At 38.3% G+C, this 26,779-nt stretch overlaps 1 protein-coding gene across 3 annotated transcripts in view; it reads left to right on the top strand.

The window, feature by feature from the left end:
• Positions 1–26,779, top strand: part of CARMIL1 (capping protein regulator and myosin 1 linker 1) — a 317,704-nt gene that overhangs the window by 205,037 nt on the left and 85,888 nt on the right. For all 3 annotated transcript variants that reach the window (XM_081245158.1, XM_081245157.1, XM_081245156.1), the window contains exons 18-24: positions 6,744–6,825; positions 7,564–7,663; positions 7,765–7,819; positions 12,793–12,965; positions 14,761–14,829; positions 17,591–17,684; positions 24,165–24,263. In XM_081245158.1, the coding sequence (XP_081101284.1) occupies positions 6,744–6,825; positions 7,564–7,663; positions 7,765–7,819; positions 12,793–12,965; positions 14,761–14,829; positions 17,591–17,684; positions 24,165–24,263 (672 nt within the window). The remainder of the gene's footprint in view (positions 1–6,743; positions 6,826–7,563; positions 7,664–7,764; positions 7,820–12,792; positions 12,966–14,760; positions 14,830–17,590; positions 17,685–24,164; positions 24,264–26,779) is intronic.

Genomic DNA, 26,779 nt, shown 5'->3' with positions numbered 1-26,779 from the left:
AGTAACCCATATGCTTTACTATCCCGATTAAAGATCATGATTGCTACCAATATAACATCATTCATTTAATTCTGGAATCAAAACTGGAATGGACATAAGTGATCATCTGATTCTCATGCTTATTGATGAGGAAACTGAGGTCTAAAGAAGCTGAAATAATCCAGCTCACTAATGGCAGAGCCATAATCAAAGTATGCTCTCCTGATTGTTGTTAATACTAGTAATTATTAGAATATTATACAATTAGACATTTTCTTCTCAAATAAGTTGATAGGTGCCATATGCCCAAAGAACACCGTGTTAGATTGTCACACAGCTTCTTTTTTAAACTCCTTTGTGATCCTATTCAGAATAACTTTCAGAGACAGTTATATTTGGTGAACCATATAAAACTGACATTTTTGTGGGTCAAAAATGGCAGACAACTATGGAGAACAGTATGGAGATTCCTTAAAAAACTAAAAATAGAACTACCATATGACCCAGCAATCCCACTACTGGGCATATACCCTGAGAAAACAATAATTCAAAAAGAGTCATGTACCACAATGTTCATTGCAGCTCTATTTACAATAACCAGGACATGGAAGCAACCTAAGTGTCCATCGACAGATGAATGGATAAAGAAGATGTGGCACATATATACAATGGAATACTACACAGCCATAAAAAGAAACGAAATTGAATTATTTGTAATGAGGTGGATGGACCTAGAGTCTGTCATAGAGAGTGAAGTAAGTCAGAAAGAGAAAAACAAATACCACATGCTAACACATATATGGAATCTAAAAAGAAAAATGGTTCTGAAGAATCTAGGGGCAGGACAGGAATAAAGATTCAGACGTAGAGAATGGACCTGAGGATATGGGGAGGGGGAAGGGTAAGCTGGGACGAAGTGAGAGAGTGGCATGGACATATATACACTACCAAATGTAAAATAGATAGCTAGTGGGAAGCAGCCGCATAGCACAGGGAGATCAGCTCGGTGCTTTGTGACCACCTAGAGGGGTGGGATAGGGAGGATGGGAGGGAGACGCAAGAGGGAGGAGATATGGGGATATATGTATATGCATAGCTGATTCACTTTGTTATAAAGCAGAAACTAACACACCATTTTAAAGCAATTATACTCCAATAAAGATGTTAAAAAAATATTTTACACAAATGGAAGAAAAAAATGGCAGACTATTGGCAGTTTCATATGGATCCATCAAATGGCTAGTAGACTTTTTCCTTTATAATTTTTCTTAATAAAGCAGGAATCCAGATCAAATTCTGATGGTAGGATTGACCATTTTTGTGCTGATAATTCCAACTTCATTTTGGCCATTCATTTATGAATTACATGATAAAATGATACTGCTGAGATGGGGACCCCTTAATACTACCTTAGTGCCATGTTCCACCATCTTATAGCTTGAATCACAGTACTGGTGACCACGTTTATTAACTCACACATTGTATTGCTGCTCATAAAAATTAATGAAACACAAAATTATTTTTGTAAATTAAGGTGTCTTGTGATATTTTTCTTCTTAAAGCTAGATGTCCAAATTTAACTAGGTTTCACTTTGCTCATCTCCATGATACAGTAAACCTCTTTCCTATAAAGGTACTAGAAGTTACAATATTTTCTGTTTAGAATGCTTGGCACTTAGAGTATTAACTACTACTCCTTAAATCATTCATTGCTTCAGAATTTATGTAATGCTCTTGGAAAAAAGCTTTCACTAACTTGGAAGTTTAAAATTATGCATATGTGAATTTTTTCTGTTCATTCTCTATTTAGCCACAGTAGACACAGCCTTCTTTACTCTCATTATCATGCCAGTCGAAACCATGGAAGAATTCATCACTTAATGATGAATAAAAATAACCTGATGATCAGATAAATGCCCCCACCTGTGGTGGGTTGGGGGGATAGAAGCTTCACCCTGATGCCATAATCATCTCGAGAAGTCATTTCTACAGGGGTGGCTTACTCAAGGTGAGGGACTGACAGACCTAAAAGGTCAAATGTCTGTTGTATAATACTGGGGAGTTTCAGATGTGGGCACTGTATGAGTTCAGTGCCCCCTACAGATACCTCTAAGTACAATAGTCTACCCAAACCGTGGAATACCTTGAAAATTTTTTTCATATTTATAAATAGATCACTTATTCTATTATAAAACAGCTGCTTTCCACTGATTAACTTTAAAATTAGGTTTATATGGGTGTCATAGAAAGTAAACGACCATCATCTAAAATCGTGGTTGAGTTTATTTGGAGGAGAGAGACTGTAACCTTGAAATAGGAATTAAAAGTGTCTAGACAGGAAACTTAGAATAACTTTCCTTAAGCAAATTATTTTGTTTTTACCATTTACTGATTTCTTTACTCTTCACGTTTACCTTTCTTGGTGCGTTATCCTTCAGTACTGCCCCGAAAGAGGCATTTCACATTCATCAGTTTGAATGAGAGAGATTTACACTAAATGCTATTAAAAAAAAAAGTTTCATGCAGATATTTATAAATTATGGAGTTGCTTTCCTACAACACAAACATCCTTGATATTTAGAAACTTCATTCCAAAATTTGGGGCTGTAATCTTTTGCTCTGTGAGGGCTCAGCTAGTCAGTACTGAAATTAACCTTTCATTTACAGATAACTTCTCTACTTAGAGAAAAAACTTACCTGTTTCACATTAATTGTGTTATCATTTCATTTTCTTGGTCTTTTAGTACCAGAAAAGTTTTCTTTGAGAAGAATAAGAAAATGACTCAGAGTAGTCATGGAAGGCAAGAGAGTGTCATAGCAAACAAAGGGGGGGCACTTTAGGATCCAAAAGGTTCCCTTCTTTCAGCCCTCATTTTTCACCTGTGGAATGGGGATTAGACGGTCATCCCTCAGTATCCGCTGGGGATGGGTTTGGGGAGCTCCCACAGATATCAAAATGCACAGATGCTCAAGTCCCCCATGTAAACTAGTGGAGTACAATAGGTACAGTTGGCTTCCATATCTGCAGGTTTTGCATCTGCTTGTTCAACCAACCTAGGACTGAAATTTTGCGGAGGGCCGACTGTAATCGTTTGCTGAGATAGTATTGGCACAATGCCAAGCCCAGGGTAACTATCTTTATTAAACCATTAAAAAAAAAATCACCTTCAAAGCTGTTTTAAATCTCTCAAGAATAATTAGTCTCATCAATTTATAGGCACACCTGGTTTTGGACACAAAACAGCATTACCCTCTACGGCCAGGCTCTGAATGGCCTGTGGCTGATCCCAACTCACTCTCAAAGCGTAAGGACTTAGCATCTGTGCAGACGTTCAGAGAAATGTGTGTGTTCCCTTGTCCTCAAGGTTAGTTCCAAAACAAGAGTTTCAAAACTCTTTTATATATGGTGATAGTGATGTTGACATTCATATGCGTTCTCCCCATGTACCCCTCTGCCTGAAAGGAGGCAATGGGTGTATGCATCCTGGCTTGTGTTTAAAAATTGTATTACTTCATAGTCATACTTCAAGGGAAGAATAAGTCAGTGCTGGGACTGAATTCTTCAAGCTTAATCTCCTTCCAAGTGAGAGGAAAATCTCTGATAATTCAGAGAAGACGTAAAGGCTAGCCATAACTGAGGATTTGTTGCAGTCTGGATGTGGGAGTTGGTTCTTTTAAGGAGAAATTTTCCTGCACATTATGCCATATTCATTGCAATGTGCTTTGATGATGAGTAGAAAAAAGAGCATCACATATTAAAATTTGTAACAAGTAGGACATTGCAGCAAGTCACTAGTAACTTTTCAGGCAATTCCATTCAATTTGATAGTCATTCAGCCAGCTCTGAGGTGAGAAGGCGGGTCTGCTTGTGTGTGTTGAGCATCATCATTGCTGTACCCCTTGCTATCACTTTCCTGTTAGGCTGGGTATGGAATGCAAAATGGAAAATGTTTCACCACAGGATGGACATAAGCAATATAATGCATGCAACTATTTGGAAATGCAAGTATTTCCATACTCTTGGAAATGACAGTATATATATAGTTGACCCTTGAACAACACGGGTTTGAACTGCATGGGTCCACTTACATGTGGATTTTTTTTCACTAAATACCTCCTATAGTACTACATCGTGGTTGGTTGAATCTGCACGTGGGGAAGGAACCACAGATACTGAGGGCCAACTGTAAAGTTATACTTGGATTTCTGATTGTGTGGAGGGTTGGCCCCCGCAACTCCCCTCACCCCAGAGTTGTTCAAGGGTCAGTTGTATTATATATCTTTCTTGGGTTCTAAATTACCTTTTGGCATCAAACCCTGCTAGCGAGGATATGTTGAACTGGATCACGTCAAACCATTTTCTGTTCTTGGAGAATCTTATAGTATTCACAGTTTCATGTGAGAAAATTTCCCAGGATAGAAATTATTTTTTCATTAAAAATGGAACCCCTATAGAGGACAAGTGATAAATAGGGAGGTTATTTTATATTTAAACCTGTAATATTTGCCACCTCTTTTTAAATGGCAAGTGCTCTTGAGGAAGGAAAATGAATTATTAAAAGTTCTCTAGATTTTAGTGTCCTGGTTTCTGTACCCATTATGGATGTTTTTGTATTAGATAGAACTATTCACTTAGAACTATGAGTAACATCTGAAATATTCCACCTTCCTTGAGTGAGACCACACTTCTCTCTTGAAAGAAATGTGATTTTATTTTTAACATTTCAAAAACTATTGAGTGATTCAGTCACATTTACTCCTCTTTGATCTTGCTTTCTTTTTAAATAATGCTAGTGTGTGGGATCCAAATGAGGGTACTTTAAAACCAGTTTTACATGCATACATGCAGACACAGCGTCTAATTATGCAAATTTATTTAAAAGGATTTTCATTTACAGTAATGGAAAAGCTTTTACTGTTTTGGGAAAGCCTTAAGCTTTGGGGGAGTTTTAGGCATCTAATAACCTGTGAGTTCAGTCGAATGTTCTTGTGACTGAAGGTCAGTTATTTTCTTCTTTAAGTTTTGGATTTTTGTTTTGGGAGTTTATTTTAGTTCAAGTGTTTTTTCTGACTCTGCTTTTTTACATCGTGTGTTGATAGAGACGTCTACTTCTCTGTTCTTATTCTGCTTACTTAACATTTTTTGTTTTTTCTCCTTGGGCTTTCCTTAGCTTGGCCATTGTGTAAGTACTTTATGAATCAATAAATTAGGGTGTGTTGACATTTTTTAGTATTGGAAAATGTTAATATTATGCTACAGTATCAGTCAGGAGTATTTGTAAAATAAACAGAATTGAGCACTGAAATCTCACCTTTATTTTCCATTTTTGCAAATGGAATATTTTTTTACTATACATTATAATAAGTAGAGATTTTGTTGTAGAAATTTGATTTCTCAACAGAGAAATCACTAACAGCAAATAATGAAATTGTAAACACTTATGTTTGTCTTCTCAAAAGCATAATTTTTTTCATGTTCTGAAAATCAAATTATGTTCCTTAGAAGTATTTGCCTAAATTATTTCCTGCTTTAACGTTGACATAGTCTACATATAATATTCACTTCTTCAAATATTAACAAACTGTGACCTGGAACAGTGTTTCTCAAATCTATTTGTGAAGAACCTGGTGTTGTTTTTTAATTTACAACCAATCATAAACCAGTACTTTGGCAAAAATATAATAAAAATGGCCATAGCTCCACACACTGGATTTGTAGCCCTGCAGCTGTGGAGTTGGTTGGCCTTGGTTTCCGTGAAGTGTGTAGACCAGCCTCCTGGGGAGGTCTGCCTCTGTGTGACACTCCCTGTCAGAGTTCACATCAGGCACCTCACCGTGATCTGCTGTTACCTGAAAAAGTAGAAAGGACTGAATTTAAACACTCCAGCTGAAATACTCCTGAATGAAGCAGTTCCAAAGATCTGTGCAATATTCTGCTTAACGTGTGAGCAGCCAGGGAAATTGGCAGGGTTTGGTCCAGAGTACCGCAGACATATTTCATCTAAAATAGTGAAATAAGGATTCTTTAAATTTTTACATCAAAACTTTGAACAAGTAGAAAGTGTTATCAATTTGGTATAGAATTTTTACATAAATTTTAATTTTCTTAAGTGAATAGAGAAACTACCATGTTCCTTGGCACATAGTAGGTTCCCAATAAATGTATTTCTTTTCCCTTATTAGATTGTAAGTTTACTGAACAAAGGTCCACAGCTTGGGAAACTGCATCCTGCACAGTGTTTTACACATAGTAGGAACTCAGATAGTTGCTGAACGGAAAACAAAAATACTCTGACCTCTGTAAAATATGCTTTTGGTTTTATGGGAAAAGATGAAAAGTGTTTTATAGGTCTTTACTGTCTCCTTTGGTTGTTTTGCTGCTACGTGGTGGAGAGTTATACCTTGAAATCTGTAATAATCAAATAAAATAGTAGCAGTTTCTAACGTATAAAAGGGATTTGTTAGCTTTCCAAAAGTCAGAAATGAAGAAAATTCTTGTGTGTTGACGGAGACCATCTTGGCAATGGTGACGCAGAGTGGCCTCTGTCTTCTGTTTCTTTTTCTAATGGTTTTCAGACTTACGTGAGATGGGAAACCATATAATGACTAGTGATTAGCTTTTTACATTGATGATAGCTTTTTTGGAGTTGATAAGTTTTCACTTTTTCTTTCGTGCTAACTTTGAGACTATATCTCCTATTTTTCATTTTTTTGGCTTTACCCCTCCAGTGACCACTTTACCTGTTTGGTTTGTGTTTCTCTAGCTGAGATCTGGAGGTGCGCAGGTATTAGAAGGCTGCATTGCCGAAATCCACAACATCACCAGCCTAGACATCTCTGATAATGGTAAGTCAGAAATCAGAGAAGAAAAGACATAGAAATGTTATTTGAAGCAAGTTGGTAAAGGGAAAATAATCTTCTAGCCCAATCTAGATGACACCTTAATAAAATTGTTATTTCACTTCTTGACTAGAGGACCTTTTAATTTAACAGAGTTTATTTATGGAATAATTCTGTGCCAAAGTCTTACTAAGATTTTTCCATGGCCAAAAATGAAAAGTCTATGCAGTAAAACAGTTCAGACCAAAAAAACAAAAAGTTGTCATCAATACATTGATAAAGATCTGAGTTCAACCTTTTGCATGCTTAGTGGTAATAAGTGGTAGTAGCATGTGTATATGAACTTGCATAGACAAGAATGCAGTATGAATTTGCATAGACAACTTTAACTGCAGTTACCTCCCAGTGAACAGTATGTCAGAATCTTCTTTCACAAAGGGATGGGGAGAGATGACATTTTCTGCTGTCATGCCTCCCCATTTCCTTGTTGACTTTATTTAGCCACTGATTGCATAAGAGATTTAGATAAGTCTTTGTGGAGAATGAGTTTATCCCTGTGAAATAAGAGGACATAAAAAGCGGACAAAGAGTTCCATTGGTGGGGGGTTGGGGGAAAAAGGATTAGCATCTCAGGACAGTACAGAAAGTCATCCACTGCCTTGCACCTTTGTTGAATTGTGCTGCACCTGCGAATTTATTTATCCACATGTGTGTTGATTCTCCATTTACTCTGATTCTTTCCAGGTTTAGAATCTGACCTATCTACCTTAATAGTGTGGCTCAGTAAAAACAGATCCATACAACACCTGGCGTTAGGCAAAAATTTTAATAATATGAAATCCAAGTAAGAGTTTTGCATTTTTTTATATGACAATGATGAAAATAACCAGCCTCCTGAAAGCTTTTGATTTGATTCCACTGTCCACATCTTTAAAATCTCTTTAGAAATCTGACACCTGTGTTGGACAACTTAGTACAGATGATTCAAGATGAAGAATCAGTGAGTATTATTTTTAAGTCTTGCCTAAAATCTGCCGTTTCTTGCTGTTCTTACTAATTATGTCTGCTGAGTTAATGCAGATATGCTTTCAGATAATTTTGTCTCTGTATACATTTTCTATTGTTATTGTTTTTAAGTACAATAAATATTTATGCTTTAGTACAGTTTTGGAGTGTACTTAAAATTTACCTACTCTTCACTTTATTCAGCTTATCACTAATTAAAGGAAGATTGTAACTAATAGATGAAAAGACGTATACATTGACTCCTAAGCCCATCTTTTAATAAGCCTTACTACTTCCTAGCTTCAGCTAATACACTAATCTGAATTTTTACTCTCTAGTTGACTTTATAACCTTCTATCATGTTGAGAAATGCCATGTTGCTGATTTGAATTTCATCTAGTAATTATGCAGAATTACAAGAGACTAATAAGAAAGTTGTCCCCCATCTTAAGTTGTGTCTAGAACTCTAATAATCCTTCTTCTATTTTTATTTCCTTTAGTTGTTCCTGGCTAAGACTCGGTTCAGGGTAAAGAAATTTAATTTCAAATAGTATCCTATTTGGCTGCCCTTAGAAATGCATTAGGATAAAGGAAGATATTTTATGGACAAAGTGAGAAGCACTCTACCGTTAATTCCTTTCATTGAAACCTGGTGCATCACATCTTATATTTTACTGATGCTCTTTAAGATTTTGTCCCTTTCCCATCTTAGTCCTATTCAGCCACCAAAGAGCTTTTATGGTTCCTAAAATCCAAATCAATTTGTATAATGAAGATTCATATTATTCATGTTTGGTGATAGCTACTTTTGTAGGTCATAAGAGTGATTTCCTGTATTAATCATGTGAGATATGTCACATTTAAAAAAAGTATCATTTCAGGACTTCCTTGGCAGTCCAGTGGTTAAGACATTGCCTTCCAGCGCAGGGGGTGCAGGTTCAGTCCCTGGTGGGGGAACTAAGATTCCCACATGCCTCGCGGCCAAAAAACCAAAACATAAAACAGAAGCAATATTGTAACATATTCAATAAAGACTTTAAAAATGGTCCACATCAAAAAAAAATCTTTAAAAAAAATGTATCATTTCCCATTTTGAATTCATATAGGGTTATAGCAAATTCTATAACTGTAAGCTAAATTTTTGGAGAAAGCCATGCGGTCAGGAGAGATGGAGACTGGTACTTTTCCTTGCTTACCCTTGCCCACATCTCTTTGTGGAGCTCTGACCTGGAGGGCAGGAGAAGATTCTGTTGTCCTGCCTCTTCATTGTGTGGATATAATTTCCAACCTGTGGACTAGAAATGAAGCTCATTATTATTTAATGAATTCAGACACTTCTCTTTGTCCTCATTTGCTAATAAACCCCATATTTTGTTACTCTTATAGTGGGTTATTTTTTTTTTTTCCATACACGGGCCTCTCACTGTTGTGGCCTCTCCCATTGCGGAGCACAGGCTCCAGATGCGCAGGCTTAGCGGCCATGGCTCACGGGCCCAGCCGCTCTGCGGCATGTGGGATCTTCCTGGACCGGGGCACGAACCCGTGTCCCCTGCATTGGCAGGTGGACTCTCAACCACTGCGCCACCAGGGAAGCCCCATAGTGGGTTATTAAAGTTAGAGGCATAATTAGAATGTAATTTACACTTTTCAGAATTCATGCAGTTTGTTTTACATATTTAATTTGACTTTATACCACCCTGCTGTATTTGAGATTTTGATTTCCTAGTACTGGCCCAGTTTTAAAAGGTTGGGGAAGCCAGTATTGCAGAATCATTCATATATATATATATATATATATTTTTTTTTTTTTGCGGTATGCGGGCCTCTCACTGTTGTGGCCTCTCCCGTTGCGGAGCACAGGCTCCAGATGCGCAGGCTTAGCGGCCATGGCTCACGGGCCCAGCCGCTCTGCGGCATGTGGGATCTTCCCGAACCGGGGCACGAACCCAGTGTCCCCTGCATCGGCAGGCGGACTCTCAACCACTGTGCCACCAGGGAAACCCTGCAGAATCATATTTAATAATCATTCCCAAATATTTGTTCCTTAGCACATATTTCAGGAAAATTTATATGTTATGAAAAATATATTTCTTAATTTCATGTTTTGCTTATTACACGAGGGTCTTCAAACTTTGTTCCTATAATTTTCAAAGTCTCTTACTCAAAGATAATCTTGCTATTTAAAGTACACCTAAAAACATATTCGCAGACGGTAAAGTCTGCTACAAAAATGTGAACTCTGTTATAAATTTGAAAAGTTGCTGCTAATAACGTACAGTGAAAAGCCTTTTATGTTCATATCACAGAAAAGTAGGTGGCTTTTTCAATAAGTAATTACATTCTTTTTATTTTTTTTCTACTTCTGAATCAGTAATGTGCAAAACTATTTAAAATGATTAGGAGTTCAGTCTTGTGACTATAAAAATTCCACCCATAACTGGGCACCATTGGGCTCATTTTTTGGTTTTATTTTTTTAAAGGTTTCTACATATAAAAAGTAAACTCTTTGCTTTTTACATTCTGACCTTGTGTCTGTAGAGCTTATTCTTAGACAGCGTGTGGAATACTTTATTTTCCCGATATTGCACAATATGTTCACTTGGACAACCTAGACGCATGGGCTCCCGTGTCGCCTTCAGCTTTAGACATGGGCTCCCATGTCGCCTTCAGCTTTAGACAGTGGTTGCCAGGCTGCTGCTCCCAGATTCGAGGGACGGTAACATTGAGGGGCCAAGATGACAGGGACTCTTGTTCTGAAGTATTACATACAAACCTGTGTTGTGAACAATGCAACAGTATGTGTTTGTCCTGGGAGTCCCTGTAGCAAGGAGGCAGATTGTCAGATTAGGCATGTTCAGCTATGAACAGGAATAGTAAGATTTCAAATAGTAATGTTACCTGGAAGTGCAGTAAATCAAGAAGGGATGACCTAATGAATATGCATGCAATTTTGGCTGTTCTGTTCACATTAATGGCTCTACCTATTACTTTTAAGTGTTAATTGGGGTGTATTAGGGTTTGAATATAGTACTGGAATTAGTGCTCTCCAGCTTGGAGACTTGGCAGTTTTCCAGTATTAGGAAGAAGCCGTTACGTGTCATTTTTGTAGGCGTTGAATAGAGCTTATTGAAATGATGGGAGATGTGATTACAGCTTTTTATTAAAGCAGCATTGCTTATGTTTTCATTTAAAACATGAAGTTTCCTGAGTCTGAAGCATTTTTCATTTAGTTTTTTTTCTATCTACTGGAATGTAGACGCTTAAGAAAATTGAAGCTCCCTCCCTAAACCTGCCTGAGTCTAAGATTATGCAGGCCTTTGGGCTGAGGTTTTAATTGACTTAGCGCTTACTATGCCATTTAACCTTAAAAAATTTGATTCTAATTTATATAATATTACCTTTTGATTTTACCATAGATGTATTACGTTTAGAAAACATGGTCAAATTTGGACAATAAGGATAATCACTCGGGAAAACTAGAACCAAATGCATAATGCCAGTTTGTGGACATACGAGTCTTGAAACTGTCAACACTCTCATTCTGCCTCCTGAGCCTTTTGGCAGATGTGCCTGGAACAGGTGTTCTATTAGAAGTCCATGTTCAGTAGTTAAGTGGACACGAATATACCCCACGATTTGTGCGGGGATCCTACAAACCACCTAGGCACATCTCAAGAACCCCAGTCCCACGGGCCACCATGGAACCTGGTCATAGATGATCCTAGAAGCTGCTTCCAGCATCCATCTCCCTGTAATGTCCAAACTGCTTATGGAGTTAGCATATACAATTGTTGAATATGGCTGGGCCAGTGTAGACCACCGCAGGCAACCCAGAAGACATCCAAATCCCCTGGAGAAGTCTTAGTTCTGACTTTTAGAGTAACCTTGGCTTAAGTCCTGGAATTTGTACCACCTCATTAATTCAGTTATGGCTGTAATCAGGGATTGCAATTTAAATACCCACAGGGCTAGGAAGGTGACATAAACAAGTGTGAGCTGGGTGTAAGTAGGGAGCCCATTCTTTTTTTTCTTTTGCTCTGTAGGCCGAACAAAACATGCCTCCAGGCAGAGGGCTTTGTCTCTGGTTTAAATAGACAGTGAGTGGATTGGCTTGGGTTCATCACAGAGCTTACAGTAATGAAAAGGTCACACACATTTGACTTTTTTTCTTTAATTGTAAGTGTGTCTTTTGATTGGACCTTATAAGACAAAGCTAAGAGTGAGGATTAAAAAGATCTAGGATAAGCCAATAAGGGCAATGTTGTGTAGGAGTTGAAAACACAAAATCTGTAACCAGCCTGTCTGGTTCCTATTCAGCTACTTTCTGTGTGACCTTGGTTGAATCACTTAACCTTTTTGTTTCTTACTTGAGAAGTAGGGATAACAATACCTAATATAATAATACCTAAGTATTAGGTTACTGGGAGGATTAAATGAGTAAATATATGTAAAAAGCTTAAATAGTGGTTAAGTGTTCAATAAATGTCAGTTATTATTCATCTTGGCTGGGTTTTATTTTGCACTTACTACTTCTAGTAATTTAGTACTAGTATTCCTCTACTAGTATTTTAAGATGTCCTTTGACCTTGCATAGAAATAACATGGGTCAAGGGATAGTGTTGCCATACTGAAGTGCAGATATTTCTGTGTAGAATTTTTATTTCTTTCTTCCCATCCTCCATTTCAGAAGAGCTGGCATCTGCCACTCTGGGTATCTTTCCACAGCTTCCCTTAGAAGAGAGGTGGCTGATATTCAGCATTAAGATACAAGCTCTTCATGTTTGACTCCAAGGGTCCAGAACCTTCAGGTCCTATTCATCAATGTCTCTTGGCCAGAAGTTTCCAAATGAGGCACTTTGTGTTTGTGCGGTGGGTCCCTCCCCTGATGGTTCTCCATGAAGTGGGTCCCAGCGAGCGGCAGCAGCTCTGACAACACTGTGTGAGCGCTGCCTGGTGTTCCCTCCACAGCCTCTGCAGTCCTTGTCCCTGGCTGACTCGAAACTCAAGAACGAGGTCACCATCATCATCAATGCCCTGGGAAGCAACACCTCCCTGACCACAGTGGACATCAGTGGGAATGGCATGGGGGACATGGGGGCAAAGATGCTGGCCAAAGCACTGCAGATCAACACCAAGCTCAGGTACGCAGGCCGGGCCCTCGGCCCCGAGGAGTGGATGCTGGTTCAAAGGAAGGTCTGGAAGAGGGTCTGACCCAGCAACCACTGGGGGGGCCGGCTGTGTTCGCGTGAGGCCCGAGTTTCCCAGGCGACCAGCTGGGGAGCAGAAGCGACAGCTTCAAGTCTTTTTTCAAAATACGGAGGAGGGTGTTCCCAAATTTAGACACAGTCATTCCTTCAAACTGCTGTCTTAAAGATTTCCACTATGAGGTAAACCCGGCTGAGAACCATTGCAGTTTCCCATTTCACAGCAGCATTGGCAGCTGACTGATGTGTCGGGAAAGGCAGGGGGCAGCAGAGGAGGGGTTTGGGGGCAGAGCTGGGAAGACTGGAGGAATAACACGAGGGGCTTCCCTGTACTTGGTTGTGAGCCCAGCGTCTTATCTTCCCTTCCCACCCCTGCGACAGAAAGACCTAAAACCCAAGGGATCCATGAAGTCTACTGTGTCAAAGGCAAGTTTGTACTGGATGCTAACTCTTCTGTTCAGTGGTTTTCATCCGTAGTGCTTCCCAAGCATGGCTTTTCTTAAGGATGAGCTATGCAGTAACTACTTCTCTTAGGGACTAGTTATCTGGTAACCATGTTACCATCCATCGTTCAGAGAGATCCAGTTGCTACCTAGCTCAGCAGTCTGGTGAAGGAAGAGTTAATAATTCACACTGCTCCTCAAGGGCTTTTTCTGGCTGTTTCCCTTGCTTCCCAGTGTAAGGCAGAGCCCGCACCTTCTGTCTAAACTGAAGGCAAAAGCCAAAATCTGCAGCAGTTTCTTTGAAGGTCAGTGTGTACGTGAAGAAGGTCGTTGAGGTTAGGAAGAGAAAGCAATTAGAGGCTGTGAGCCTGGGAGCGTTCAGACAAATAAAAGCCATTTCGTGTGTCAGGTGAATTGACAAATCCTAAAATACTTCTGAAGTATTCACATTCTGAAAGGAAAGTAATACTTCTTCCAAAATAGATTTTGTATTTAAAAAGTAAACCACCTCCTAGAGTAACTGAGGTTTATCAGCAGAGTGAACTCAGTTGCTGGGATTGCTGATCATATCACATTAGGGCAATGATGAAATGTCAGAAAATATAACTTCTTTGTCCCTCTAGTTGTTTAGAATAGAAAAAAGTCTCCGTATCTGGAATTCTTTATGTTGGACATGAGACTGTTTAGCCTCTTGTATAAATAGCTTCAGCCTCAGACTTGAATACTAGAATGCTGTTTGGAGAATATGTTGGGAGAATATCAGGGGAATCAGGTTTTAGGCTTTCTGGCAAGCAAAGCATTAGGTGACTTAATGGTAAGTTAATGTGTGTGCTGTTGCTTTTTTTTTTTTTTTTTTTGTGGTATGCGGGCCTCTCACTGTTGTGGCCTCTCCCGTTGCGGAGCACAGGCTCCGGACGCGCAGGCTCAGCGGCCACGGCTCACGGGCCCAGCCGCTCCGCGGCATATGGGATCCTCCCAGACCAGGGCACGAACCCGTATCCCCTGCATCGGCAGGCGGACTCTCAACCACTGCGCCACCAGGGAGGCCCTGTGCTGTTGCTTTTAAGTATGGTTTTTTTCATAGTACTTGAGCAGAGAATGGCTTTGGAATCTAATGTTGGGGGAAATGCTCATCCTTGCTTTGTTTGAAAGAAAGCTGAACATTATTCCTTGCCCATTGTACTAAAATACCTAGACAGTGTTGCCTATAAGAGATTTATCTGCAATGGGAGAATCATTTCCTCCATTGTTAAGTCTCTGATGATTTATGTGATTTGGTTTCCAAACAGGACTGTTATATGGGACAAGAACAACATTACTGCCCAAGGCTTTCAAGATATAGCTGTTGCTATGGAAAAGTAAGTTTTACTTAGGACTTCTTTCTAGAAAAATAGGAAAGAACCAATGGTGTTTGTGTCTATGTGGGGTAATACAAGTAGCAGTAGATTGGGAATCAGAAGATCTGGGTCTGATTAGTCTCCTGCTAACCAGCCATGGGACCTGGGAAGACATTGACTTTCCTCTGGTGTGAGTTTCTTCATCTATAAAATGAGAGCAGAGATGCTTATTCCACAGAACACACAAGATCATGGTTGCAGGGGGGTGGGGTGGAGGGTGCTACACAGCGGTCACCTTGCTTCTTTCTCCTTGTGGTTTTAAATCTCCTTCCACTGGATCTCACTTTTTTTGCCCAGGATGACAACTCTGAACCCAGTGGTGAGAAGAAAGCTGAGGTCCAGAAAATAAAAATGAAATTGATGAAATGGCAAGGCCAGGGCTCACTGGTCTCATTTCTGTAAAAGCCTTTTTTTTTTATTACCTTCGTAACTAAAGTCTGCAACTATTATTTATTGTCAAATTTACTTTCCCAGTAAACTAAATGAGGAAAGAAGAATACAAATGTGGCTGAAAAAAATGCTAGAAATCTGGTTCTCTCTGAGCTTTTCAATCCTCATATTGTATTCGAATGGTAGAAACGATCAAAGCAGATTTATAGCATTAAAAACGAGAGGTTACAAAATGTCGGAGGGAAATTAGGGGCCAGTAGCATAGAAGTCGGGCCTTTTAGGAGGGGGAGGGGGTGCTCATTATTTTGTGTTTTCCTCCATGCACGGCCCCTCAGGTGGAGCTGTCATGCCCAACATGGTGACCTGGATAAAAGCCGAGACCTGGAATTAGGAGCCCTCCATTCCGTCCCCAGCTCTGTCACCAATAAGCCTATGATCTTGAGCCTATGATCATTTCACCTCATTGATGAATTTTTCTTTTATAACGTGAGAAATCACAGTAAATTATCTCTAAGTGGCTTCAGTTCTAAATCCCGTGGTTCTCCTTTAGCCAGGAAGTCAAAGTTGCCACCACCGGCCATCACTAAACATGGATAAGGCAGCTTTACACCATCAGCCATCATGGCCACCTCTCCTGGGAGACTTCTGTGACTGCAGAACCTCCTGTAATTACACCTATTGCACACAAAACCTTTGAATGGAAACATATATTTACAGATTGCTGCATTTGGGTGCTAACAGCACAGCTGCCACTCTAATGATGTTGCAGACTGCCAGCCCAGGCAGGTCTTTGTGAGAAGCCAAGAGGATGCAGCCCCAACACTCCACATTTCCAGATTGAAAGTAGAACTCCCCGATCACAGTCTGTTATGTACTCTGTGCTACAAGATGCCAATGGTGTGAAATCACATTTGGTTTAAATAAACCACGCTGGTCTGAAGCATGATGAAAAGTGGATGAGGGAAAAGAAAATCTTCAAGGCTGTAAAAAGAGACGTATTATCTCTTAGTTTCAGTTGGCTGGTTCCTCTTAAGTCAAACAAAAGCAGTTTTGCTCAAACAAAGCTAAGGTAAAAATTAAAGTTATAGAAATAGCAGCCTTGTCTTTGCTGATTATTTTACTTTAAGCCATCTTGTCAGTTGGACTGGATGAAGAACAGTTTGTTTTTTTTTCCCCATTAGGTAACCATCCAGATTGGCTGCTTTTATTAAAATGACTGTTTATTTTCTTTATTATTTCTTCATTATTAGTACCTATTTTAGGAATTAGTTGTTAATTTATTCTTCCAGTAGAAGCCATTTGACTATCCATAAGAGTTACACCTTGAGTTCTGCTTGGTGTTTAGAGACCTGAAACAAGCCAGCTGTGGGATGCCTAGGTACCAGTTGCCAACACGTGGCCCACAAGGTCATCCTTCCTGAGTGTCTTGTTGTAGAAACAGATGCATTTTGGTTGGGAGAGAGGAGGCATCTCCAGGTCTAGAGTTTGTGGTAGGGGAGCAGGTGTGAGTGTTCATCCAGACACATATCACTTTGTAGCAAGTTCAGGAACACAGGCCAGAGTGCGGATTTAGAGTTCTCACACAAAAATGACTCACCCTTGCATTCTTGTGTCTAATCAGCCAGGCAACAGCCATGTGAGGTATTAAATAGACCCAGAGTTCCACAGTTGCTTTACTTGGTGTCTGGAGCCTGGGGCACTCGGGCTGATTTGGGGGTGCCAATTGCCAGGACCTGCAGAGGTCAGGTTGTTGAGCCAGCAGGAAGGTTTTCTAAAGACAGTCACTGGTCTTGGACTTGGTTATTTAAAGGAGCCCAGAGCCTGAACAGATTGTTTTTGTGGATGCTCACATCCTTGGCTTGGCGAGCAAATGTTTTGGTTCTATTTTGGGTTTTTCCTCTACCGTTCTGGGTCTGTCTGTCACGTTGTCACTGTGGTAATCAAGTTACCTTCAGATCTGTTGGTGACTAAAATCCAAGTAGCAAGTTGATGCTGGACTTTTTTCCTAGCCTTTCTCTCAGACCATCTCTCCAGTTCCAATTTGAAAATCCTGTCCTTACTGTAATTGAAAACTGAAAGCAAAACAACAAAACCAGATTCCTTCAAGTTGTGTAGGTTTTGTAGACAGCGTGAATTGACGAGGTCACTTGTGGTGTCGCACAGGTGGTAGGAAAGAAGGCTGACCTGCAATCGAGGGGCCTAAGATGGTCCGGTAGTTTACAATTTTCTAAGACACTCTGGCAACTCTCTTTTCGGATTTTAAAAAAGGGTGCTGAATTCAGATAATAGGAAGTTATTTTCAAATAAACATACCATTTTCTCCTTTTTCTAGGAACTACACGTTGAGATTTATGCCAATTCCTATGTATGATGCTTCTCAAGCCTTAAAAACAAACCCTGAAAAAACAGAAGAGGCTCTGCAGAAGGTATTGAAGGATCAGTAACTTAATTATAATAAATTCACATTCGAGTGGAATTGTGTGAATAATAACATTCTGAACATATGAACAGTGCTTTGTATTTTACAAAGCTTTTTTCACATTAGCTTGTATTCTTATGATCGTGAATGGCATAATGCATGACTGGGGAAGGAATAAAATATAGACTAAAACTTGTCATGAAATTTAAGTGGAGTAAAATAACATACTTACAGCATCAACATGCCAGACTTAGGCATGGATAACTCCCTCTTCGTCCATTGGAGAATGTGTACAAGTGAATGACAGCCAGCACAACCTTCATCTCCTTCATCCTCAACAGCGAGAGCCTTCCCTTCCTTCTTCATCGAGAAATTTAGGGCACTACTGAGATCTCGCTTTACCACCTTTGTCTATAAATGTGTCTGAATCCACACCCATGCCCACCTCCTTTCTGGCAACCCCAGAGGATGATGGGTACCTTCCCCTTCAAAGCCCAGCCATCTTCAGTGCCTTTGACCCCAACATCTCTGCCCTGTGCTGGAAACTTGCCCTGTGAGCCATTCCCTCGCTCTTTCATATCTTCATCCTTCTCGTTCTATGGTTATGGCTACCTTTCTCTCTACTTTTAGATGTGCTCAAATATTTCCCATCTGAGGAAACCTGCTCCACCTTTATTATGGTGTTATTTGGGAAATCTTCTAAATCTTTCTTCCCTCTTTGTTCTTTCATCTGGTGGTACCACCCTCTGTCCAGTCTCCTAAGCTTGTCTTTTTCCCCTTTATATCTTCTGTAGCCAATCAGTCACCAAGTTTACTGATTCTAGCGCATAAATCTCTTCATTAACTCTCCTTCCCTCTATTCCTATAACAGATGCCTTTATTCAAACCTCATCCTCTCTCACCAGGATGATTACATCCTCTTGTCTGTTTTCCATGCTGCAGTCAAAAATGGCCATCTTCCTTCACGGTGAAGTTGATCAGACTAAAACGTTCAATCCATTCCTCCTGGTGGCTTTTAGGATAAAGCCTGATCTCCTTAACTTATGATGAATTTCTGCCCAGGATCTGCCTCCTATTCACCGCCAACTTCATCTCTTACCAACCCTTAGTCTTTGTTTTGCTCTACCTCAGGGAACTTGTTAGAAATGCAAATTCTTGGGCCTCAGAAACTGGGGTGGGACTTAGCCATCTGTGTTTTTCTGAGTTGTCCTGATGATTGTAACATTTGAGAATCACTGCTCAAATCTAGATGATACTCATGCTTTCCCCACTACTGTGCATATCTGTTGAGATTGAAATCAAGGGTCAGTTCATCCAGGAAGACTTCTCGGAGTCCCTTTTCCCTGCTAGGTAGGTGGTCTTCTCACAATTTCCTGTGGTTCTCTCTGTCACTGGCCTTGTGGCATTGTTTTAAGTTACCTGCCTCTATTTTTTTTTTTTTTTTCTCCCAGCGACTGTGAGCTCTTTGAAGGCAGAGCCTATATTTTTCATCTTGTTTTATTCTCAGAAGCTAGTGCAGTACCTGGCATGCATGCATGGATGTTATTTAGACATTCAGTGAATTAAAGGGAGTAAGGTTGGGAGTGGAGGGGAGAGGAAGCTGTGGTGTAGCAAAAGAAACCATCTAAGGTTTGGATTCAGAAGATCTGACTAAATCAAACTCTTCCCAGCATTGTAAGTTCAGTATGTATTTAATTTTTCTGAACTTTAGTTTCTCCATCTGCATAAAAAATAAAGCTACACAGTAACTGTATTTAGCTGACACTTAGCATATAGTTTATACTGGGTGCCTGACACTATTTTAAATGATTTACATAAATTAACATCTGTCATCTTTAAAATAAACCCATGAGGTAGGTTCTATTATATGCTCATTTTACAGATAAAAAAACTGAAGGACACAGTGATTAAGTAATTTGCCTAAGGTGTCCATGAGGATCAAATGAGGTGGTATATGTGAAAAGCAGTTTGTAGATGGTAAAGCAATATACAAATGTTCGATATCTTTACACTTTCCTAAAGGATATTAGTCAGCTTATAACAAAAGACATTCTACAGAAACAAGGTTTCTGGTTTCAGATTAGACATGTAAAGAGTTTGGAAGTCATCATTCCCATCCTCACAACAAGAAAAAAAAATCTTAAACAGAAAATCAGTGACTTTTCTTAGGTCTGCCAGAGAATTGAGGTTACAAGGCAAACTATCACCCTGGAAACTGGAGAGATAGTAATACAGAGAATCACAGAGAATCAAAGCTGAGATCAGCTCACCAGGGGCAGAAGCTAATGGAGCTGGTAACTCAGAGGAACGCTTAAACAGTAATTGATGAATTGCTGGAGGCTTACTGTGGACTAGTTTAAGAGCTTAAAAAAAAAAAAAAAGAGGAAGCTAAATACTCCTAGGTGCTTAGTCTTAGGGAGGCCCTGACCTTTTCACGGGTTTTAGTTACAAGAACCCAAGTTATCACAGTGAAGATTGGAGGAGGATAATTCACTCATGTTTCTGGCAGGGGGAAGGGAAAAAGTAACCATTTTGAAATACACTCAGAGCATGCTCTTCTCCATAACAAAGGCCTACCCTCAAGAGAAACTATTTTACCAGAGCCTTATCTGACCTAGTAGAAGACAATTAGACCACTGCAGCCCCTTCCAGCCTTCCTGTTTCACATAAGGGAGGGGAAAAAAAAGGCCAAGAAACACTTCTGAAGGTCACAGTCCAGGGACTCAGGCCTGTTTTTTTTTTTAAAAAAAAGCCTAAATTTAATCATAAGATTATCAAATGCTTCCCCTCCCTATTATACTTACATCACATATCATTTATAATAACACTGAATTACAACTAAGCAAAGCTGTAAGCCACTTTATTTAAGGAGACATTTCTAGGGAAACCCCAAAACAGCAGGGGAGACATAAACAAGGTCAATAGAAGAAATTAACTGGCATATACAGTTACAGCAGACATTTACAACTCAGCTTCTAGCCAGATGAACATAAAAGCCTCACATTAAAAGACTGATTACCTCAGTTCCTATTACTAGCTACATCATATCTGGCTTTCAACAAAAAATTACAAGGCAAGCTAAAAGACAAGAAAAAACACAGTATGAAGAGACAAAGCAAACATCAGAACCAGACTCAGATACGGCACAGATTTTAGAATTATCAGACAGGTAATTTAAAATAACTGTGATCAAATATGTTAAGGGCTCTAGTGGAAAAAGTAAAAAAAAAAATGCAAGAACAGATAGATAATAAAAACAGAGAGACAGGAGCTCTAAGAAAAAATCAAAAGGAAATGCTAGAGATCAGAAATGCTGTAACAAGCAAAAAAATGCCTTTTATGAGCTCATCAGTGGACTGGACACAGCTGAGGAAAGAATCATTGAGCTTGAAGATATGTCAGTAGAAACTTCCCAGACTGAAATGCAAAGAGGAGAAAAAGAATAGGGGGAAAAAAGAACAGAAGATCCCAGAACTATGGGACAATTACAAAACATTGAACATCCTGGTAACTGGAATACCAGAAGGAGAAGAAAGAGAAAAGAACAGAAGAAATGTCTGAAGTAATAATGACTGACAATTTTACAAAATTAATGACAGACACCAAAACACAGATCCAGGGATCTCAGAGAACACCAAGCAGGATAAATACCACCCCCCTGCAAAAAAAATTGATGTGTAGGCATATCATATTCAAACTGCAGAAAACCAAAGACAAAGAGAAAATCTTGAAAGAAGCCAGAGAAAAAATATACCTTACATATTGAGAAATAAGGGTAAGAATTATCAGACTTTGAGTCACAAAGCATGCAAGCAAGAAGAAAGTAGAGTGAAATATTTATTTAAAGTGTTGGAAAAAACCCCCCAAAACCCAGCAGCCTAGAATTCTGTCTAGCAATATTTTCCTTCAAAAATAAAGAAGAAATACTTTCTAAGACAGCAGTGTTACAAGGGGTGAAAGGGAGAAATTGGTGATACTCCCTTATAATGTACCTGTACCTGCACTATTTGTGAAACAGTTGACCCGTGTACAGCACGGGGCTTAATCTGAGTATACCTTATAGTTGGCCCTTCTTGTCTGCATCCATGGATTCAACCAACCATGAACCATGTATGCTGTAGTATTTACTACTGAAAAATATCCATTTATAAGCAGACCTGTGCAGTTCAAACCTGTTTGTTCAAGGAACAACTGCAGTGTTATTTGAAAGAGGAGTTGGATGAATTGTAGATGTATATTGCAGACACTAGGGAAACCACTAAAATATTTATAAAGAAGTATACTTAATATTCTAAGAAAGGATTGAAAAGTGCAATCATATACAATACTTAAAACCAGAGAAGGCAGAAAAAGAGGGGAGGATAAAAGGAGAAACAGAGCAAATGCAGAGTATGCAGATATATTAATTATAAAAGTTGTGTTTTTTTTAAATGAAAATTGGTGACTTTAAAGCTCATATTTATTGTTTTTTTTCCCTATAGTATTTAACTATGCTCTTATATATTCAAGTTTTCATTTTAACAGAACTGTCCTCTGGAAGAATTATGGCTCTTTAATTTTACTCTACTGAAAAACAATATTGTGATTCTATACTCAATCTTTATTTTTTTTAAATATAAGATTCCTTTATTAAAACACAGAATTTTTTTGCCTTCTGTGCTGCTCCTATTTTCAGCAATGATACTGAAGATGTCTGACTGACTATAGACTGTCTCCCAGGTCACTGCTGCCCAGGGGTACTGGCAAATGTGATTAATGACACTTTTGGCTCTTCCTCTTTCCTTTTGACCTGAGTCAGGCCCCTGTCCTGTCCTGGTTCTCTGTCTTGGTCTCTAATGGTGCACAGAAGGAAAGTTTACCTTGTAAACTTTCCAGATGCAAATACTTTCAGGAAATAACTTTCACCATTATTAAAGACACTTAAGCATTGTTTTTCTTCCTTTCTCTTGCACTAGCTTTTAGAAATGAGCTTTGAATATTATTTTTTTTTCTAAAATATTCCCTCCAGGCTCAGCCTGTGAAGCACTGTTGGTGCACCTGGGAAGGTCTGGAAGCATGTGGGCCAGCCTTGGGTGCACTGCCTGTGTGTGAGCTGAGCCTCCTGAATAAACAAGCTGCTCTCAGAACTGGCCCATGGCCAGGGCTTAATGAGGCCAAATGTAGAAGAACAAAACAAAATCACCCAAAGCTGGGTGGCAGTGTGTGCCTGTCATATTTCAGGCAGTATCTTTCTGTAGCAAAGACATTCTACCTTGATGGTAATGTCACCTTGGAAAGAGATGACTTCTTGGGAAGCAGCAAGAGAAAATTAATGTAATATAATGTCATGGTATTAATGTGTCACTTTAATGATGCTTCATTTCAGGGATCTTTTTGTTTTTATAATATTGTCATTTATGTTTAGTAGAATGGTACATTTTGTTCTGCTTTATGGTTTCCAAGGATGATGATAATTATAGCCTGTATTTTAATTGTTCCTAATTGGTATTAAGTAGTAGTCATTTTAGCATATGCAAAATGAAAATGAAAATGTAATAATCCTGAAAGCCTCACAGTTACTAGAAATTCTTAACCAGGGAACTGTAGTGACAAATTGGAAACCAAATGGTTAATTTGCATTATAAAAACAAATAAAAAGAACAACTGAAAAAAAATAGATGGCATACTTAATCATCTCATTCTTTAAAAAAACACATTAATAGGTATTATAATCAATAGTTTACATTTTTCAATGTATTATATATCCATTGTATATTGTTCTTCTTCAATACTTTATTTCAATCTAGTTATTATTTGTATGTTTGAATTTTTCGTAAAACATTGTCTATGTATAAAAATATAGATTGTCAAGCAACTTCAAGATTTCTCATTTTCTGTAGAAATCCATTTTCTTATTTTTGGTAATTTTGCTAAAACCATTCCTGTTTTTGAGAAAACATGTAAACCTGATGGATTAAGGAAATTGTTATATGGTTTTGAGTTGTACCAGCCTGTATCCTTCCAATTTTGTACCTGTTTTCTCCTTTTTTCCCTTAAAGAATTTTCTGAGTGCTGGTGGATAAGGCCAAGGGGTTCAGAAAGGACCATCCATACACTGTAGGGGTATTTATTTAGCTTCTGAACTGTTTAGTGGTTAAAAATTTGAGAGAGAAAAAGATTGCGATCGTGTACAGGAAAGTGATGAGAAGTCACTAAAAGGGTTCTCTAACCCTGCAGGCAATTAAACACTTGCTCATCTTTGTCAACTACTGAGTCACATAAAAATTACCCTGGTTACCTGCGAGTGAAATTTCTAACTAAAAACACCCATAATGCATCACGACAATAGCCAGGTTCCCCATCTCATACGTTTTGTGGGGTCAAGGCCCTGGCAGGATGTGTGAATTAGTTGCTTGGGTCTTCAGTTTAGCAGCTGGCTGTTGCACTTATGACTACTCTCTGCTGAGTCAAAATGTGTTCTTGAGAGAGACATGTGCTTAATTTCCAGATAGAAAACTATCTGCTCCGGAATCACGAGACTAGAAAATACCTTCAAGAGCAGGCCTACCGCCTACAGCAGGGCATTGTCACCAGCACCACGCAGCAGGTAAGAAGGTGCCAGTCTTCTCCCAGTGACAGTTCCTCCTCTTACACATGCTGAACTGACCCTTTTAAGAGCCAGGGACTGAGGATTTTTATTGTTTGAATCATTCCCAATGGGGCAGTAAGAACCTGTTTCTGAAAATGACAACAAATGTTAAGTAGAGTTTAGAAATGCTAAATATGTACTTTTCATTGTTGATGATTTCTGCCTTTTAAGATTGTCAGTAAGGTGTATCTTAGATTTATATACAACTATTAGGAACCCTGGATTACAGATGATAAAAATCTGAGGGTAATCAAATTTGCTACTTTGGAGACATCCTATTCTTTTTCTTCTTCTCCCTCTCACTTCTATGAGTAGGAAACAAATTCCCAGATTCTTCTGAATAATTAAGAATTTGTTAAGAATTATTCTTCTGAATAATTAAGAATTTGTTGAATGTTAATTAACACAAGTGCTGAAGAGAAACTAACTGTTTTTTACTTCATTCCTCTTCTCTCTACCCAACTTTAGAATAAAAAAAGTATGGAATGTTTTCCTCCAAAAATATTAACCAAAACCAAGGATCATAAGATATTTGAGGAAAACCTATAGGATGTCAAAGAAAGAAGAAGATAAACCAAAGAACTGAGCTCAGATAATTCAGAGTGTGGTGGAGGACTTTAAAAACATATTGTAATTAGTAAGTTCAGAAGGAATTGAGACAATATTATATCCATAAAATAGGAATGAGCTGCTATGAAAAAGAATAATCAGAGAATAAGAAACAATGCTTAACAGTTGAAAATATGAAAACTATAATATAAAATTAAATTAACCAATAGGGCACAAATTAAGCTGTTTCTCTGGTAGAAAACAAGAGAAAATCTTAAAACATGCAGTAAAAAGACAGATAAAAAATATGAGAGAAAAGTAAGTCAGAATCATGAAGAGATTAAAAGTGACCAATAGCCTTCTAATAGGAACCTCGAAATTTAAAAAGAGACATAATAGAAAAAATTTAAAAAGAGAATAATAGAAAAGCATTTCATATGAATCTTGGGGTTGACCTACTGAAATTGATATGGATGAATGGGTAAAGGCCCACACGTCATCAGAACACTGAGAATAAAGAAAAAACATCTTAAAGAGTTCCAGACAGAATAAACAGGCTATCTTACAAGGGAACTGGAACCAATTCTTAGCATCAATCTCAATTACTAGAAACAAATGAGGTTCAGAGGGGGATTTGTTTTGGACCAAGAATTCTATATCTAGTCATTTTATCAAACAGGTGCAAGGACAGGCTAAAACTGTACTCGGACATTGACCCAGAAATTTTACCCCCAATATTCCATATGAAAAAAGGCTTTCTGAGGAAATTCTCCAGCACAACAAAGAAAAATAAGAAAGTATACAATACGAGGTATAAATAAGAAACTGAACCAGAAACGAAATCATAGAAGTTATAAGAGCTGAAAAAAAGCTTTAAAAAGTTGCCACTTTGGGAAAATCTGCTTTGAGCTGCAGAATTAAAAGATACAGGATTACATTTCTTTCTCTATGAATCCCATAATCATAATTCTGTACCTGCATTTTAGTGGATTTAAAATTTTAATATCAACTTAGACAGGAAGGGAACACCTAATTATTGCTACACTAAAAAATGTACATGTTGGAAATTTTAATGTAAAAGTAATGAAACTAATTAAAATTAGGAGTTGAAGAGGGAGAAAGGTGAGTGGTAGTATAAGTATACTAAATTTTTACTTTTTGTTTCATGGAATAATCTATATTCTATAATTCATAAATCAAAAATACAGATGTAAATCTACTATTTAAATTTAAAATGGAAGCCACCAAAAGAATTAAAACACAGGGTTTTCAAAAATGTTTATTTCAGCAGATTGAGAGGAACTGACTGGTAGGGAAAGTTTTGTCATTTGAGACCATTTTGTATGGTTTGTTCTGTTTTCTTACCTTGGGCGGATGTCATTTTAATTTTTTGTTGTGTCTTTGGTTTTGGTATCAGGGTAACACTCATCTCATAGAATGACTTTGGAAGCGTTTCCTCCTCTTCAATTTTTTGGTATACTTTGAGAAGGATAAGTGTTAAGTCTTCTCTCAGTGTTTGGTAGAATTCACCTGTGAAGCCATCTGGTCCTGGACTTTTGTTTGTTGGGAGTTTTTTTTTTTTATTACCGATTTAATTTCATTACTGGTAATTGGTCTGTTCATATTTTTTATTTCTTACTGATTTAGCCGTGGGAGATTGTATGTTTCTAGGAATTTATTTATTCTAGGTTGTCCATTTTATTGGTGTATATTTGTTTGTAGTAATCTCTTGTTTGTATTTCTGTAATGTCACTTGTAACTTCTCTTTCATTTCTGATTTATTTATTTGAGCCCTCTCTCTTTTTTCTTGATTAGTCTAGCTAAAGGTTTATCAGTTTTGTTGATATTTTCAAAGAACTGGCTCTTAGTTTCATTAATCTTTTCTATTTTTTTTTTTAGTCTCTATTTCTTTTATTTCTGCTCTG

This window comes from Mesoplodon bidens (assembly GCF_964165515.1).
Source record: "Mesoplodon bidens genome assembly, chromosome: 10".
Lineage (NCBI taxonomy): Eukaryota > Metazoa > Chordata > Mammalia > Artiodactyla > Ziphiidae > Mesoplodon > Mesoplodon bidens.
Note: the sequence above shows the minus strand (reverse complement) of the source record. Positions and strands in the feature narration are given on the sequence as shown.